This window comes from Vidua chalybeata, chromosome 15 (genome assembly GCF_026979565.1).
Source record: "Vidua chalybeata isolate OUT-0048 chromosome 15, bVidCha1 merged haplotype, whole genome shotgun sequence".
NCBI classification, from domain to species: domain Eukaryota; kingdom Metazoa; phylum Chordata; class Aves; order Passeriformes; family Viduidae; genus Vidua; species Vidua chalybeata.
The window spans coordinates 6,823,673-6,843,353 of record NC_071544.1 but is presented as its reverse complement, the minus strand read 5'-3'; the positions used below and the strand labels follow the sequence as shown (position 1 = coordinate 6,843,353).

At 36.1% G+C, this 19,681-nt stretch overlaps 1 protein-coding gene across 3 annotated transcripts in view; it reads left to right on the top strand.

Moving 5' to 3' along the window:
- GABRA1 (gamma-aminobutyric acid type A receptor subunit alpha1) overlaps positions 1-18,064 on the top strand; it is a 41,608-nt gene extending 23,544 nt beyond the window's left edge. For all 3 annotated transcript variants that reach the window (XM_053956608.1, XM_053956607.1, XM_053956609.1), the window contains exons 7-10: positions 3,869-4,012; positions 9,008-9,160; positions 11,697-11,899; positions 15,250-18,064. In XM_053956608.1, the coding sequence (XP_053812583.1) occupies positions 3,869-4,012; positions 9,008-9,160; positions 11,697-11,899; positions 15,250-15,558 (809 nt within the window). In that variant the 3' untranslated portion in view covers positions 15,559-18,064. The remainder of the gene's footprint in view (positions 1-3,868; positions 4,013-9,007; positions 9,161-11,696; positions 11,900-15,249) is intronic.
- The last annotated feature ends 1,617 nt before the right edge of the window (positions 18,065-19,681 follow it).

Here is a 19,681-nt window from a genome sequence, read left to right as displayed (position 1 = left end):
TGAAATTAGTGCAATCACTAAGAAAGCTTTTGATAAGTTGGGAATTTTCCCCAGAACTTCAGTGTGAATAGCAACCAGCCTGACACTTAACTAAACATAGTATTTTTGGAAATAAAACATAGAGAAAAAAAAGTGACGCTCTAATTTAGTTTGGTTTGTTTAACACAAACAAGGAAGTTAAAATATATGGAAGATGTAATAGTGTACAAATTGTTTCCTCAATGGCTACTTTTTTCCTAACAGAAATGGGTCGTTTCGCTGATAATGGTTACTTAGTGGCTTGATCAATTTTAGAAGTCAACAAACAGAAAACCCAATTCATTCTTCATGGTACCCGACAGGGTGATAATTTACTTTGGGCTGAATAGTTCTATGTTTGCCATGAGACAGCGCTGATGTTTTGTCTTTAAAGAGCTGCTAATCTCCTAGATAAGGCTTAGAGAACAAAACCTTAGAGTATAACTGACAAGAATAGCTTCCTCCTTGAATGTTCAGTTTTCTTAGAGAGCACTTACAATAAATCTTTCCAAATATCTCGTGAAAGAGAGTGGGAGTGGGGGGAAGATTTACTCCAGTTTATAACAGGACAGATACTGCAGTGGGTTCTTGATTAATAAGAGATCTGTGCACCCAAGATCCCAGCGAGATCAGGAGTGGCTGCAGGATGGAATTTCTTTTGATGTGCTCACTAAAGTGTCCCTGCAGGCGTGGTGCTGGCACTGCCAGGCAGGGACATGGCTAATCCTGCAAAAAACCTGCTAATGACAATATAAGCCAGGAACAGTTTCCGAACAAATTTGATTTACTAGACTGAATTTTATAGACACGACAAGACCCCTATCACCACATCTGTGCATCTCTGATCCATAGCCTAAACACCAGACCTTCCCCAGTATGAACAATATTTCCCATTCTTTTCCTACACTGAGTTCTTTCTGGCTCACTCTGTCCCAGATTAATGTATCTGTTCACGCAGTGCACGGCTTTGCAGATTACTTTGCCTCAGTTAAATGACTAAGATTTACAGAAATTATTAAATAAAAGGGATAGATAATGTGGATTTGCATAAAAGTCCAGAACCACACCAGAAGGCAAGAACAAGACAGCAGAAAAACATGCAAGTGTATCTGCATCTTTTGTATCAAAATTGATCTTTTTATCCTTAAAAAATATTTTTTCATAATATACTTAATTTTCTTAATTGAACCAAAAAATCACTGATATTTCTGATAGAAAGGCCATTTGTTACACCACTCAAAGGCAATAATTGACATTCTAAGCTCAGAGTACCGCTGTGGACTGTCATGTTTTACAGGTTTTGAAAGCTGTCCTAAAAAACAAGTAACCATAAATGCATGAAAAGATCATTAGACAAAAAAACAAGGAGTTTTCAAGGAAACTTTTCATTCTTTCACTAAATTCAGACGAGCTCCTAATCTGGCATCCTCATGTGGAGGAGTTCCTTCTGTAGCATGGTTCTACTGCAAGCACTACATGAAGAATTCACTGTTGAGAACAGACCTTAAAGCTGGATCTCTCCCTTCCTTCTCATCAGATCATGTGCCAAAATTATCAAGTTATAGAATATTTCTCTCAATATTTCTTTCTTGATATAAATAGGAATATATCCAACAGGACAAATGGCTGGACCCAAGCAAGTTAGGAAAGTGGGACTCACTGTTACACATGAAAAAAGAACAGATCTTATAATTAATTTCCATTTTTTAAGTGAGAATAATATTTAAATACATTTGGGACATTTTTGTCAAACTATATCAATTAATTATATTCATCTTAATGGACTGGAAAATTTACTGGAAATGAATTTAATTGTCACAAAATCCATGCTTAAAGTGCAGACTACAATCTAACACTTAGCTCCCCAAGGTAGTGTTTGCCTAGCTCCATTTGTTTTAGATTAAATTGGATAAGAGGTTTTTTATGTCCTCCACTGTTACTCATCACTTCTTGGAGCTGGATTCCTAAAAGCTTCACAATGAAGGAGTTGCACATCTCCTGTGGCCTCTGCCCATACTGTAGGGACCAATAAATGTTTGACCCAGCTCCAAGGCTAAAGTGATTTGCCAAAGAGCAGCTTAAGCTAGAGGTTATTCCAGTGTAAATTCAATGTAACAAATGCTAGAGAAATTCTGGAACAACAAAATATGTTGGCAAAACAAAATCAGAAAGGCAGATGCTCTCCTCAACTCTTACCACAAACATCTGATTGTCAGTTTAAAACTGAGGCCACTCTGGAAACCAGCAGTGATGGGAGCAGATGGCTGCATTGCTGCTTATGCAACATGAATTGGAAGCTGAGGGGGGCAGCAGAATTGAGAACCAAATCTGGCAGCTCATTTCTAGCACTGCCCACTGCACCCCCTTCCCTCTAAACCAATCCAGTCATTCTCAGTAGCTCAGAAAAGCATTCCTCTCTCCTCCAAGCTATTCTCATACTCCAGAACAAATGCTTGAAAATTAATTTTATTACTGTCTTTATGTGACTAGATTAGCAAGTCAATTTCTGTGTTTACTCAGGCCATTAAAGTCAGAATTATTAAGATGTAGATTTGCTTTTGCCATTGACTCCAAAAACATATTCCAAGCTATGTTGATATGTTACAATGCTTAGGGAATATGAAGCCCAAAGATAAAGCACCCTTCAGTTTCAATAATGCAGAATCAAATGCCATGCAATTAATTTACCAGCACATTCTACCCAGCCAACTCTTCAATTACTAGCTGTTATCTCTTACACTGATAAGGTAAAATTGCTAACTCACAAACGAGGTTAAGTGAATCAGATTCCTCCCTTTCCCTTCCTGCTTGTCAGTCTGAAAAAAGGGAAATTCTCATCTTGTAGGTAGAATCCTTCTGTCATTTTGAATGCCCTAATATATCCCATCCAACTCCAGCTGCCTTTGGTGGGTGCAAGCTTGATGCAGATTCTGGCCACACATTCATGCCCATTCATGCCTTTGGGTACATTTTAGGTGTAAAGAATTATATGAGCTGCCTCTGTGTAGTCAATTAACTCCCACCCAACTGCTCCGAGTGAGAGCTGCCAGATTCCAAACAGCACAAAATGACAGCAGAATTTTACTACAGAATTAGGATTAAAAATATTCTGGAAAGAACATAAATAACAGCACAAAGCCCCTCGATGGCATGTGTAGATGCTGCTGAATTCTCTGTGTAACACACCAGACTGCCTGGGCTTGGAGAGCCCACAGTACTTTTCTTTTGCCTTGTTCCAAACTAAAGTCTTGAGTGTGAGAACTATTCAGAAATTACCAAAGCAAAAACCAAAAAATAGACTTACTGTGAGTTAAACTCACTTTCTCCTAGGCAGCCTCAGAAATGTCTGCTAGCCCCATTTTACAGCAAGACAGTGTGATGGGGCATGACCAAATGGGAGCTGTAGCCAGGCTGAGGATGAGAAGATCATTGAAGCCGCTCTGAGAGGGACTTACAGAGGCCCAGACAACATCACACTATGAAAATTGAAAAGTTTGGGGCTCATCTTTCTTTACAATAGCTGGAAGTTAGAAAAAGAATTGGAGTTCTTGCATGCTTATGAAATTCCACTTCTCACTCTCTTCACACTTCTTTACACAGGCAGGAAATATATAAGAGGGAAATATATTCATGCCATAGAGAACCACCCTTAATCCAGCCCTACAGCAGATATTTAGCTATTTTGTAAAAATCAATTGTACTTCCTATAGATAAATTCCAGTAAGATAGTTGAGGGTTTCCACAGATAATGAGAATTAAATATTCAAACTACTGCTCAAAATTGTTCTGACAAAGCCATAAGGCAACAGAAATTGCAAAATTTAAATGCAATTTATTTCTTTTAAATCAGATGCTTATACCAGAGCAGAGGTTGTGTATGAGTGGACACGGGAACCAGCAAGGTCAGTGGTTGTGGCTGAAGATGGCTCTCGACTGAACCAGTATGATCTGCTTGGACAAACTGTGGACTCTGGAATTGTGCAGTCCAGTACAGGTCTGTGACAAATATTTTGGAAGGATGATATTTAACTGTCAAGACATAATTCAGAGCAGGATTAAAAAATACAAAGACATAAGAGTGAGGGGCAAATTATAATATATGTACTTCAGATTAGGAAAACATGACTCTGGAAAGATAATACATCCTAGGATTATTTTCCTACTTCAACTAGTGGTAAAGATATGTGAACAATTAAAAAGCTTCCTACAGTATCAAATGTAGCCAGAAAAAACAATAATTTATGTAATAAAGAAGCACTCCTCATGTTCTTCTCATATTATTAGCTACTATATAGGCTGATAAAAATAGCATAACAAATGAATCCTCAAAGATCATATTTCTGGAAGCAGTGAGGTCTGTAAAAGCAAGTACATAGTTTCTCAAGGAAGTATTTAGAGAATGAAAAAAAAACTGTCATCAAACTCAAAACCGTCTGTAACATCCAAACATGATTTCCTTTAATGCTGCCACTAGCTTTAACTCCAAAAATTTAATGCGATACAGAAATACATCTGACATTTATAGTATGACATACCTGTAACCTTGAAACTGGCTACAGCCCCTTGTTTTTTAAACTTGGCAGTGCTTGTTTCAAGATGTAAATGTTTTAAAGTTTCTTTTCTAATAATTTGGATGATCTAAATGCAGTAAGAAACTGAGCACTGGGCATGAACAAGAGCTCTGTTGACCAGATTGGTCAAAGGACCAAAAGCAGCTCCGCTTTAGGGGAAGTGGTTGTATTGCTCTGGGTACACCCAACATTGTGACTTAGAGAGAAATACACTTCTAACTGCATAAAATAAATTTCCTAATGTGTTGCTATTAAAGTCAATGAACATTTAAGGGAAAGTGAGTCACTTTAAGGTGAACTGGAAGTTGTGTCTGAATTTTTTTATTTAGCTTGTTAAAATTTATTCATCTGCTCTATTAAGCCAAGAAACATCTCACAGACAAGTTTCTAGGTTACTGCTTGGAAGCTTCTGTTCAGTTGATGTAAAAGTAAGTGGGATGGCAATAATAGGAACTTTGCATGAGAACAGCATCAACACAGCTCCTCCCACTGCTGAGCACAGAGGTGTGCAACAAGCAGGTAAAAAGGGCAGAAATTTTGACCTGCCCACAGATGGAAATGTTGCCACTGGCATTTCTGCAGCCAGTAATTCACCCCAGCTGCCCTTTGCTGGAAAGTCAATAGGATTTGAGGGGAACTGCAGGGATCTCAGCTCTTGGTGCTCTCAGGGAGACCTTGCCAGCCTGTGGGGCTGCCTTTGCTCCCTGCCTGCTGCATGTGCTCTAAGGGCAGCAGGATAATCAGAAAAGACTCATGAGGGAGCATAACTAAACCAAATAGAAACACCAAACATGGTTCAGGGTAATTAGACAGCAACGTGAGGAGCACACTATAAACTGTTAAGAAGGGCAGACAAGAAATTTTCAAACAGAACTGAAACATAAGTGTAATATTTCTTCATGGATTTCCATGAATAAACAAACAATTTGTTTTGCCCATACTATTTCAAAGATATGAATTCTGCCTACTTTTTCTACCTGAGGAAAAGTCTTTACCATTGTATCTATAAAGTTAAATACAGTATGGTTAATACCTGAAATATTCTGAGATGAAGATATTGTTGTCTAGATGCTGAAAAACAGTACAAAGAACTAACTGGAATAGTTACCAAAACTAAAACCAATTCCATTTCAGAATCTTTTTGGTATTTGTAAATTTACAATCCTCTTTAATTACTACCTGATAAGTGTTGCAGCAATTCAGGCTGCAATAGATAAGAATACAGAGTTCAGGAAGAAACATATTTACTGCTTGCGAATTCAATGTCTCAAAGGAAAATTTTTCATTATTTGCTTTGGAAAGAAAAATGCTTTGCTTTTCCCATACTAAAGGTAAGGATCAGTAGTGGTTAATAATACCTTTTCTCCAGCCACTGATTCATATTGACTCAGAAAGATTTTTAAATGATCCTTTTTGTAAGCACCTTAACAAACGCTTAAAGGGCTTGTGCAGGTTTCTAGTTATATAGAATTACTTTGCCACCTTGAAAACATTGCTTTACACTGAGAATCATCAGAATTTATATTCAAAACACTTATTTTTTTTCCTTATCTCTGTAAATATGCAGAGATTATGTTGTTCTTAAGAGGTTTTTTAACTGAGTTACATGGCATAAATAGTAAATGATAAATACTTTGTTTTAAATTAATGGCAAGGAAAGCCTTACTTCTTTACCTACAGTACTAGAAGAAGACATGAAGAAGAAACTCAGTCCCCACCTCAGACTTTATGTGATGCACATTAACTTCAGGTGCTGATAAATCTGTTTTTTTACAAATAATTTACAGAACACTGAGACATAGCTTTAATGTAACTTTACTGAATTATCAACTACTTTTTCTATGGGCACAGGTTAGTTTATACCACCTGCACATTTGACTCACTTATTGCAAAACATTGTAGGATTAAGGGCTGATTAAAAACTGTACCTACAGAAGCACTGAACACAAGAACAAACTCTCCCAGACCTCTGGAAATATTCCAGCGTGGACAGTTATTCAAAATTTAATTTAATATATATGCAGAATTTTTTATGACTTTTAAATGCTTCATATTGTGTATTACATATAAACTAATTTAAACATTGGAATAAATAAAAGGAAAACCAGATTTATCTGCACAACACAGTTGTATGTAGAAGAGTTTGGGAATTACAATTTAGCTAAGAGGAAATACCTTTCTTTCTAACTTCCTTGAATAAGAAAAGATAAGAGATAAGAGAATATAAGAGGTATAAGCTACAACTTGTGAAAGCCCAGCAGTCAGACATAGGCAATATTTTACTCAAGAGCTATTTGAAATTTTAGATTGTAGGGAATTTTGTAGGGAATTTTATGACTTTGCAATGCTTCCAAAATAGAATCACAGAGGAATTGGGAAGTTATGGGAGTGATCAGCAGCTGTCACAAATGTGGCGACGCTATTCAATTAAAGAAAGGCAGAAAATATGGAAAGCTAAAGATGCAGTGAATAACTGGAGTGCTTTCATGTCCTGCAGTCAGTTCAATCAATCTTATCAAACATCGACTATCTTTTAGCAAGTGACTGCCCAATAAGTGCAGTCCATTGGTACTGTGGAAACTTCAGAAACTTCACATGGCTGTGCCTTGTAACTGAAGTGCAGAGCATTATTGGAGGCCTCTGCTTTGCCCAATTCACTCCTCCCAGCGTTACCTTTTTCTGACTCCCAGCTCAGACCTGCTGCAGTGCGTAACAGACGAGAGTAATCCCTGTCTTTTTAATTGCCTTTATGCTTTGGATCTTGTTCTCATTTTCCAGAGGTTAAAAATACTTTTTATAATTTAGGCAGCTAAATAAAGCTTCAGAGTACAGTGGTGTGTTCACTCTGTATTCTTAGCTTGCCATCTACAATCAGTGAATTAATTCTGACATACAGTTGTGCGCATTCTATATCTGATTGCATTAAAATAGTTTCCCACGTCATATTTTAAGTAGATAAAATTAAATTATTGGCTCTCCTAGCCAAGACTGGCACCTTTTGTAAGATCATAATCTCTGCTACAGAGGAGAAGGAGTTTGTTTCAGTGAAAGTTAAAGAAAGGTGAGGAAAATTTAAGTAATAATTCCCACTATACTACAGCCATTCCTATTTTTGAAATAAAAAAAAAAATCCTTGTATATCCTTTGCTTTACCATTAAATTTAAAATTTATTCTCTTTTCCCCCTTTGCTGCTGTCTTTTATATTGAAAGAGTATTGTCATATCTTATAAATAAGCTTTTCTTGGGGTTAGAAATTGAGCAAGATTGCTCAAATGAACGTTCTTCTGGACTCTGCGTTACAGAAATGGGCATTTGACATGCTCTGTGCATAAGCAGTCAATGTCTAGACACAGTTTTTCAATCAAGTTTAAGCTTTTCCTGTACAAGAGCAGTTTTCTCCATCCATCTGCCTACATTTTAAAATAGAACTACAGTAATTTCACATGTCATCTCTAATCTAGACAGAAGTTTCCACTCAGTTACGTGTCTACTTGTTTCATTCCTAAGATGTTCATTGCATAATAAGAAGAATCAGTCTACTCAAAAAAAAAAAAAAAAACACAAACAAACAAACAAAAAAAAAAAAACAACCCACAACAATAGGCTTTTCAATCTTTGGAGAATATACTGTTTGCCAAAATCCATTTAAAATTATATAAATAATGATCTGAAAATCAGCAATATTTGCTCTGCTGGTAAGAAAGGTTTATGGAATGACATAAATATATTAGAATATTAGATATATTTATATTTATTATTGAAAGTATAAATAAAATTTATTTATATATAAAAACAATTAATTTCATTGCATTTGGAGTACCCAGCTCATACAACCTTGTTGCTCCAAAAGCTCCCAAAGCTAATGAAAATATTGTGTACTATTCTTGTAGCAATAATTTATTTCAGGAGAGAATAATAATTTACTAGGGTCCTAAACTAGCAGAAGAGGGACACTTCAGAGTACATAAAGCACCAACAGTGGTAATACAAACACTGTCACAGCAGCAATTACATCTTAAGCTTGGCCCAACAGAAACATTTTTGGGAGGCTGCCTTGATTTAGTCTTTAGATTAAGTTTACATGGTTACGCTGTGGTGGCTTAGCATTTTCTAGTGGAATAAGACCTTCTACAAGAGCGTTAAGCAGCCACCAGTTAAGGTAGACTTTCATTCACTACTCAGCAGAGAAAATATGTAAATTTAATTAGCATTTCCCAGAAATGTCTAGCTTTGTATTATTAAGGAAAAATTAGAAAAACCCACCAGGTTTATTAAGTGTTTTCTTCAGAGCTGATCCATTTTGATTTGAGGACTTCTATTTTATAATAGGGGTGAATGTAATGAAAAATACTTCCTACAAAGACCTCTGATGTGTATATTTATAAAAGCTTTCATGTTCTTTTTTTCTTGGCTTTAGGGGAATATGTTGTTATGACTACCCATTTTCATTTGAAGAGGAAGATTGGTTACTTTGTCATCCAGACTTATCTGCCATGCATCATGACAGTGATACTGTCACAGGTGTCCTTCTGGCTTAACAGAGAATCTGTTCCAGCAAGAACTGTATTTGGTAAGCAAGACCTATAAACCTCCTGGCAATCATGAGGCAATTGGGTTTCAGAAATGTTATGGTAAATGTATTTATTGTAACATGGTATTGGAGAACAGTGTGAGCCTGGACATGCTGCAGCACACAAGAGCTAACAAATTTAGTTGTGAAGATATAGCTCCAAAGCTTTTAAACTGATTTGGAATTGACTATAGAAGGAGACCTGAAAATACCTCAAGCCATCCATTACCATTTGAATATTCCAAAACAATCAGATTATGAATAAAACATCTCTGACAGTGGCAATAATGTTAGTCATGGGATTATCAAAAAGGCTTTAATCAGTGGGTATCTGTCATTTGGCATCTTTAGGCTCTTGGAAAATTCTTATTTTAATTTTTTTCCCCCTTAATCCCTTTTACAGGCTACTGTTAGCTCAGCAACAATTTATTGTGCTTACAGCAGTGAATACATGCACTCAAGGAATGCAGTGAGAAGAAAATCTAAAAGACCCTCCAGTTTATACAGCTGGTCCCTAGAGTTTAACCACTGCTTACAAATGCTTATCTTAAAACTCTTATATTCTTTTATATTCTTTGGAGATATTAACCCAAGTAAAGTACATATTTGAAAAAAAAAAATGCAGTGAATTTTCATTTAGGAAAGCTAGAACCTGAGATTTCTGCTATGTGACCTAGTCCTTGGTGATATCCAGATGGGACTGCTGAACACCTTTGGCAGGAGGTGGAAGCATCCCCAGCCAAGCTGGCTTTGACACTCGTTTTGCTGCCTCAGGGCACTGCAAGGACAGGATGCTTTGGGCCCTTTGGCTTTGCCAAAGAGAATTAACTCATTTGTTCTGAACATGGCAAAGACAGAGAGTCACTGTTGAGAAATGCAGACTCTGAAGCTCGTGTTGAACAAGAGCTATTTTTATGGATCTTTTCTTGCACCATTCACAGCTGTGCTTTAGTTTCTCAATTTCTCTGGAAATCAATCACAACTTGCATAGCCTTAGACCTCATGAACCAAGCAGTGGCTTTCTGTTGATATGCAGATGTGCATTTACAGAACAGTGGTTTAGACTACAGTATAATTAAATTTGATTTACATAATATTGTTTAGATTAGCAACTAAAATTAATTCTGAATTTTTAACATCAGCTTTGCCGAGAACTGCTTTACTAGGGGGTTTTATAGTCAAATCCATTGAAATTGTAACAATTTTACCTCTTTTTGCACATATCATTTAAAAAGAAATGTCTGATCATCAGTTTGAAATGCTGTACTTCACTGTCATTAGATGGAGAGCAGAATTTCCTAGTCTAAATGGATAATATATAATACTGCACAATTTTCAAACTGCTATCTTCACTGGCTCAAGAACCCACAAATTTCTCAGTTTTCCTTTTAGAAGACAGTTATTTAGTAAATATGCTTGGGTTTGCTCCATCATTTTGTATCAAGATAGCTTTTTCATTTCAAAATGGCAGTGAAACAAAGTTTCAGAACACCTTTCATGAATGCATATACACACAGAAACACAACATTGATCTTTTAGCCCACTTACTACCACAGAAAATAAAATTTCTTAAATTTTTATTTTGCTACTATGTAAGAGAAACATAAGGTCACTAGCAATAAGTCAAAGAACACATTTGGTTGCATCTCAAAAAAGAGAAATTGCTTCCTCATTAGGCACTAATAATTCAAGCTTTTCACACTACCACATAAATAAGTTGTTCATTAATTGACCTATTTTAGAGCACTGTTCATTTCTACTAACACTCAGTGCAGCGAAGATGAACTCGCCAGACACATTCAAGACATGACAGTGCAGTTGTCAAGGTAACTTGTGGACATGTGATTTGATGTAAATGCCTTGCGTGCACTCGGAGATTCATTTTTCCAAGCAGCTGCAAGCAGAGTGAATTCAGTACAGTCCTGCTTGCTCTGTGGGGCCAGGTGAGAGGAAAGGTTCAGCAGTGAGAAGCTCTGATATCAGAGATGCAAATTACATTGTCATTCTTACATAAAATCTTTGCTATGTTCAGGGTGTCAGTGAATAAAGGGACAGAAATCTGTAAAACCATCAATTCAAAAACATAAAGCTTGGTGCCCTTGAAGAGATCCTTGAAGTATAATATCCCAAACAAGCTGAAACAAGTTTTTTTAGTTTTCTAAGTATCTCAACTGCTGCAAGAAAGAACTAAAGATGCTAAATCGTTACCTCTGTAGTACAATTTGCAGGGCATGAATACAGAACAGCAACAAAATCCTTCAAATACCAGGAAGAGTAAAGTAGTTCACAAATAATGTGTCCATTCCAACTTTAAAAATAGTATTCTATTATAACAACATCAAAGAATGAAAACATAAAAAATGTTTTGAAAGTCCTGCAACTTCCACAGAAGTGGAAACCTGATATCCTCATTTAGCAACTGAACTCAGGTGGGGAAGTTTGTAAGAACCAGAGGTGTAGAAAAGCCTTTACCACCTATAACAGCTGGGACATGAAGCACAAAAAACAGCCTGAAGACACAAACTCTGCTTTGCAGGAGTGACGACTGTGCTGACCATGACTACCCTGAGCATCAGCGCGAGGAACTCGCTGCCCAAGGTGGCCTACGCCACCGCCATGGACTGGTTCATAGCCGTGTGCTACGCCTTCGTCTTCTCGGCGCTCATCGAGTTCGCCACCGTCAACTACTTCACCAAGAGAGGCTACGCGTGGGATGGCAAGAGCGTCGTTCCAGAAAAGGTAACACCACCCCACATCCACCCCAGAATATCACACTCTGCCACGCCTGCTCACTCTATGGGAGGAGGTCTAGCATATTCAAAATTCTTATTGTGTACAACAGTTATTGCTCCAGAAGAATTTACTCCTGTGTCCACGTACAGCATTTCTAAGCCATGATTACTTAGACATTTAATACCTAAATACTACCTCCGACATACTGGGTGATAAGTAATGCTATTAATAATGAAATATTCTACTGAGATTTTGACTTTGGGAATTGAGCAGAAACAAAGATGAATGTGTATTATTATAAGAGAAGGCAATTTTTTTTCTGTTTGAACAAGAGAAAGTGTGGATGCCTCAGTGTAAATGTAGGTAAAAAAATTTTGTGGCTGCAGTATTTGACAGTTCCCAAGGTATAGTGCTCCCCAGCATGAAACTCAGAAGGGCTGCTCTATCATCATAACCAAATAAATCATCACAGGAGTTCTTTTTTTCCTTTCTTAGCTATAGGAAAAATGTGTTTGTTTAGAAGGAGGAATTGAGAGCTGTGCTGGGAGTGTGCAATCCTGATCTGTACCTCCATGAATGCATTAGAGAAAACTCTCACTGATTTCTTTCTGTCTGGGATCAGACCTGGTCCGTAAACCACAGCTGCATCAAGAAATTGTTGAGGACATTTAGGGGATGAAAGAGAAGTTTCCTGTTTCCTATGAGTTACCATGTCAGCTGCTCCTGTGAGAAAGCTCATTCAGTTGGGTGAATTTCCCCAGCTGGTAATCCTGAACATTCACAGACTAGAGATCCAACAAAACAGGTATTGGAGGAGCAGATGTAATCACTGGTATGCAAAGATATATTTTTAATTCAGGATTATATGCATATATATTATTTATGTATATTAGTTGTGTAAGTCAGTGAAAAAACCTACAAACTAAATTAGGGCATTTATACAATGGCAACTACTACAAAAGTCTTGTAGAACAAATGAGTGAAGTATCAAAAGAAATTTACAGTAATGAGCTACACAACTGCTGCTGAATGTTGAGTTTTCAGTTATTGATGATACTTTCACTGAAAATAATCTTTTTGATTCTTTTTGTGTTTTCATGACATTTGTTATAAAAATGAACTGCATTTATAGAACTGCATCCTTAAATATTAAATATTGCCTTGCTACTTTATCCTCCCTTGTAATGTAGTTACTATAACGAGCTGTTTCATTTGTTACCAAGAAAATTACATTCTAAAAAAAACCCTACACAATACCCACCACAATAAACATTGTTTAAGACATTGGAAGATTTATGGCTTTGTGCTCGTTAGCAGGTAAGGGGCTTTATGTGTCATTTGCTGGTACCTGTGAGTTTTCTGCAGTGAGGAAAAGCGAGCAAGGCAAGCTCACAATGATCAGAGCATCACAGCTTAATCAAATTTAGAGCTCTAATTAGCTGTCATATTCCTTGCTCATGAAGTTGAATTTGACATGAAATATTAAGACCCAGGCTGGTGTCAGGGTTTTCTGTGGATCAGATTTCTAGTGACATTTAAATCTATTGAAAGGGTTTCCCCTGAGACTTCAGTGAAGCTGCTTTTTGTCTGCTGGATTTATTGCTGCTCACCAGAATATCTGAATGAGCAGCAAAGAGGACTGCCTTTACACTCAGCAACCATGTTAGCAGCCTCCCTTCCTGGGAGGGGAAAAAAAATGGACAGCCAAAACCAAAAAAAAAACCCCAAACAAACAAACAAACACCAAAACAACAAAACCAAACAAAATAAAACCTAGCATGCCTTTTTTTGTTGGAATATTTTTTTAACCTGTTTGTTACAAAGATTTGAAGCTTGTTCTTGGCCTGAAGCTAAGAATTTTATTGCCATGAATTAAAAAACATCTACATCAGAGTCATTAGGTGAATCCCTTTCCTTACTAAGTAGCATACTTTTAACATTTGAGCCTACATTTCCTTCCAGCATGGGGCTCCAAAGCTGTTCCTCCACAAGCCTCTCCCCACTTGCCCTCAGGCTTTTGCAGCTTCATTTCCTGTTCCCCTGTGCCCAGCACGAGTCTGTCCACTCCCTGAAATGCTCACCTCTTGAGCAAGAATTTTTTAATCAAAACTCCATTATTAGCTATTAACCTATAGCTGATCTGTCATTAAAAGTACTGTGACCACATAAAAAGTATTGCCTCCCTGGGACAGCTGCTTCTTGAAAGGAGAGAATTCTATTTGGTGTCTTGGGAAATGACATAAGAGATCAAATTCCACTGATATTTTCTTTTCAGCCATATCCCCCCCATCCCAAGAGGATAAAATGGACAACATTTGCCTTTTCTTTTTGTGGCAAATACTGCCTGAAGATTTTGCTAAGCTGTTGGAATTGGTTTTCACTATATATTTTGTTGTTGGGTTTTTTTTTTCTCATAAGTGGAGGAATCCTTACACCTTCTTAATGACCCACTGCATCTCCCTTCTGTGTTTATCCTCGGGCAGTGGCTGAAGAACAGGTCTGGTCTGCCAGAAACTGGACAGTTGAATTCTAACTGGTATGCCCAGACATCAAAATTTAATTTTTGTCCTATAATTAGATAACAAAAATATAATACTAGAAAATATAAGGACCTAGGGATAAAATAAGTTTAAATAAGCTCAATAAGTTCTCCTCCCCTAAAAGATATTCAATATATTCTTGCTTTAGCAATATAAGTAGGTGGATGAAAAAGTCATACAGACATTAAAGTCTTTGCATATGGAATGCCATTTCAGCCATTATGATCCAATTTTAAGATTCAAACAAGAACATTAAGTTCCTAATCCATAATTCATGTGACTCTGGTGTAAACCATTAGTAAGCAGAATACTGACAGCTTTGCATCTTATTGAGCAAACCACTCCTTTAGTGCATGGTTACGTGACAATTTTCTGTGTAATTTTGTGTATAAATTATGTAAAAACTCTTCATTTCACAATATTTGTCTTAATGTTGGAAAGGCTACATTAAGAATTTGGCATCTTGTTTTTATCCTGATGAAGGGAAACAGATGTTTGTGGGAATATTGAACTATGAGTGGTTTGTCACTGCTGATTATCGTTAAAGGTGATTTTGCCAGTGAGCCCAGCTATCAGGTCTCATTTTTATCTATCACCTAATTTGGTTTATCTAATACAAGTAATACAAATGGATGATTTTGTCTTTCTTCTCACCTAAATATTTTGCATGAGTTATATACACAGAACTAACTTCTCTCGTACAGCTTTTTACACTTTGTGCTGTGAATTTGATTAATTGCAAAATGTTACAGTGCTTTTTCATAATTTCGTCTGTTGAGAAGGTATTGAGAATGAAATATTTTCTTCTTTCTTCAGCCAAAGAAAGTGAAGGATCCTCTCATCAAGAAAAACAACACATACACAGCTGCAGCTACAAGCTACACCCCTAATATTGCAAGGGACCCTGGGCTGGCAACCATTGCTAAAAGTGCAACAATTGAGCCCAAAGAAGTGAAGCCAGAAACAAAACCTGCAGAGCCCAAGAAAACTTTTAACAGCGTCAGTAAAATTGATCGGCTATCGAGAATAGCCTTCCCACTGCTTTTTGGGATCTTTAACTTAGTCTACTGGGCTACCTACTTAAACCGGGAGCCCCAGCTAAAGGTTCAAACTCCACATCAATAACCTCATTTATTCATAGAGTTCTGTTTTGTCTTTTGCTCTGGGAATTGCTTCCCTTTTTCACATACAGTAATTCCCATTTGCTTCATTGCCTCTGTCTTAAAGAAAATAAAGGTTTCTTTAGTTAGGAAAAGGTAAAATATATCTGTATATTAAAAAAAAAAAAAACTGTGTGAGCGAGAGAACATTATAAACTCTATACTTTGGAAAAGTGATTTTGGAAAGGGAAAAGAGTTGTAGAGTAATGGGAGGGTGGAAAAAAAAAGCAACTATTTGTAGCAAGCTTAGTACTGAATATCCCCAAAAAGATAGTATATATGTACATGAAAAAGATATTTTTATTCAGAAGATTGTATGGATGGGGGAAATATTCTTTATGACATTCCTGATGCACACCCTAGACTGTATCATTTTTTCAGCCACTGTTTATAATATTTTCAAAGATGTAAAGCTTTCCATTTGCTGAATCCCATAAGATATGTTATTTTCCTAATCCCTTTTCTCTTATATATGTTCCAAACTACCTGACTTATAATATTAAATAGTCTTTAATGAGAAAGGAAATCTACTCACTCTAGGTACAGTTTGTCACTGTATAGCACATAAGATCTAATGGTAACAAATGCTTTAATCTGCTCTCTTACTGCAAGCTTGTTCCAAGCATTAAGTTGTCACTAGACTAGATTTAAAACCAGTTGCACAACCAAGTGCAGATCCCAAATTTCTACTATCACCTGTGTAATCCAAACAATTCCTGGATGCTTTAAAGATAGCTTTTACTCATCACTATGTTTTAGAGAGTTAAAACAAAAACAAACAAAATTTTTGCAAGCTCTAGATATGTTGAATGTATTCTTTTATAAAATGATACATTAAAAGAAGCTTTAGATGGAGATTTATGAATAGCAGAAAGATAAAATATAGTATTTAAAGAATATCTGTAAATATGCAGCATGAGATTGTACATTTTTTTACTTTTTTAAAGTTGTGTTCTTAAAACATTGTGTAGGATTCACCTCTTAGCTCTTAATATGTTACTAAATGCTCAACAAAACATATTTAGAGCCTGAATTAAATGAAAAAAATAAATCAGTGGTACTGGAAAGCTTACAAAAATAAATAAGCAGAAAGTGCTTGGAATTTATTCCATTTGTAAAGTGGTTAAGTGTACAGCAGCTTGCAATTTGACAATGTCATCCAATGTATACTATTAGATTAATGACTGGTCTGCTCAGGTCATGCATAAACACTAAAGTATGGGATTATATTTGGTAGGTAAAAATGGTGAAATATTTGTTAAGACAGAAGTTCATCTGTATATTACTGCTATATTTGCTGAAACATAATGTTACAATAAGCGATGTAATATATGTAGCATTAAATACAAAGAAGTCATACATAAAAGAATGTACAGGAAAATAGATTTTATTGAGTAAACTTACTACATTTCATTTTTACTGTAGCAATATATTTGTAGGAACAATATGTAAGGGCTTTAAATACAAGATGTCCATTTTGCAGGTATTGTGCTCCCTTTAAAAAAATTCTAGTCAGTATCATTACTGCTAACTCTTAGAAATAAAGTTTCAGATAAAGTTTTTTCAAAGAGACTGGAAGAATGGTGGATATTTGCAAGAATCAATTAAAAAATGTAATTTATGCTATGGAATGGATTTTGAAACAGTGCTACATGAGCCTCTAGAAAAACAGCTACTGAGAGTCAAGTTTAATAGGCAGTGATTTCTAAACTCTTAATAAATCAAAAAGTTGACATTCTCTATCTACAAAAGGAAATATTTAATGTTTTATTTAGAGATTTATTTTTAATAATTCTTCATTGTCTAACATTTAGTCCTGTCTGAACTTGATAAGTTATCTGATTGGATCTTATTTAAAAGGGGATGTTTCATCTCTGGCATCATGTGTAGATATATGTATAGAAAAAAATAAACTATGGCTCTTTAACTTCTGTGTACTTGTTTATCTTGTTATTTTGGCGTTAAACTAGTGTGTTCATTTAGGGCATTTTATCTTTCTAGCAATTCATAGCAACCTTTTGGTCTGGGTTTTGCACATTAGATGTGAATATTACTTACCTAGTCTGCTTTTTGCTATGCAATGATTGCATTATATCACCTCTTAGTTAGTCTATGCCAATAGTATTATACTGTATAAACTTGACTGCACAGTTTATCAAAGACAAGGTATACTCTATGTAGCTTTTTTACAATGCTTTGCTAAACCATGTAATAATAGTAAGTCTTCCTTGAAAATAATGATACACTCTTATAGAGGACAGTTTCTGTTTACTCCTGAGATAATTTTAAAAAGATGACATTGAATGTTTATTGCACCTCAGTGCAGTGATGTGGCAATAAAACCTAAATCTAATAGAGGTTGTTTATGGCAGAAGCATGTATTGCTTTACAGAGTTTAGCAAAAGCTCTTTATTTTATGTCAGACTGTAATTCTATTATAATAATAAAGCTAAAAATGTTCAATAATGCAAGTGAATGTTTTACTTTGGTTTTCTTTAGTTACTGCCTTTTATGACACATTGCTTGATTAGCTGCTATTCATTCAAAACCTTCATTTCCTTGGATTTTGTAATGAATGCAGTTTTAATAGATGTGATTTTCTGTCCAGTGTTTTCCAGGGACAAATATAACAGGAATGTTTCGCAAATCTGATTTGACATTCAGAAAAGATAGTTCACTCTGTCCCATGTATATCCAGTAAGGCAATTAACTGCATCAGATGAACAATTGTTAAGGGTTTGTACCACAACATTGACTCATACAAGGTAGGAAGAAAATAAAATGCATTTCCTCCCAGATAAAATGGCAGATAAACCAGAGATTGAGAGTAAAAGTATGACTATTTAAGCTAGAGATTTAACTGGTTAAATAAACACACAGATCTAAGAAAGACTGTTAGAAAAGAACCTCAGGCTGTATAAAATATTTCACTTAGTAAAAAAGTTGTAGGGATAGCTTTCGAACAAGTATATGTATACCTTGAAAATTTTAGTTTTCAACTCCTCTTTCTTTCCCAAATAGAAAAAAGGAGAGAGGAAAAGTCATTCCAGTGCATTCAGCCCTCAAAATTTCTTGGAAATGATCCTGGAAAGCAAGGCTTGTGGTCTTCTGTAGGGAGGCACATGTACAGACATACAGCTTTAAAGGATCCAAAAGGCTGATGCAAGTGTATATTTGTAGATAACAATAATCACAGTGTTCTCAGACATGAGTCGTGCAGAAGGAATCTTCAAAATGGAAGGAAAGACTGGAAGGACACAGATTCTATTAATTTATAATGCTTTCCTCTATTTTGAATGAGGATAATGCAGTCTGAATCCCTGCTCCTTGCCTCCTACCACTGACTCCACGGAGATGAATCCCTATGAAATCCCACACTGGCTTTTCTGGAAGAGGATGGTAAAGAAAGTGTTTGAACACCCACCTCCTATGTTCACATGCCAGATGCAGAGCATACATGGGGATTCTCACGTCCTTGTCACTGCTCAGACATTTTTAGGCAGAATTTTACTCAAGTAAAAATGAGTCAAAATGTCTAGAGGCAACAAGATTTGACTCAGAAGGAAAAAAAATATAACACTATTCAGTTTCAGTGTGGAAGAACAGCCTCATCAGGTGACAGATTCACAGCCACCAGTCAGTCCAGCATGGTACCCTGACATGGGAGTTCTGTGTTTGTTCTGATGTTACATCAACAGAAGCTCCTTCATTTTTCCTTGAATCATCCCTAGAAGCTACTGCAGGACTTTCTTAGTGATCAAGAACCTTTTTTACACCACCAATTACTTTTCTAATGAAATTCTCTCTCTTGGACTCTAAGACCTGAAAAACCTGATTTTCTTTCTATCTTCTCCTATTTTTCATCAATATGATAAATAATAACAGCTTATGAAACACCCTAATGTCTGGAAAATGGGGCACACATGCTTCAAGGAGCAAGTAATAAGATAACTTCTTTCAGCCTGTGCTTTGTATCTGAATGACTGTCCAAATAAATTAGTGTGACTGGACAAAGTCAAACTTTTTCTTATGGGCTGTAAAAATATCAGTCATACTTTAAAATCTAAAAATGCTAGATTGCCTGAGAC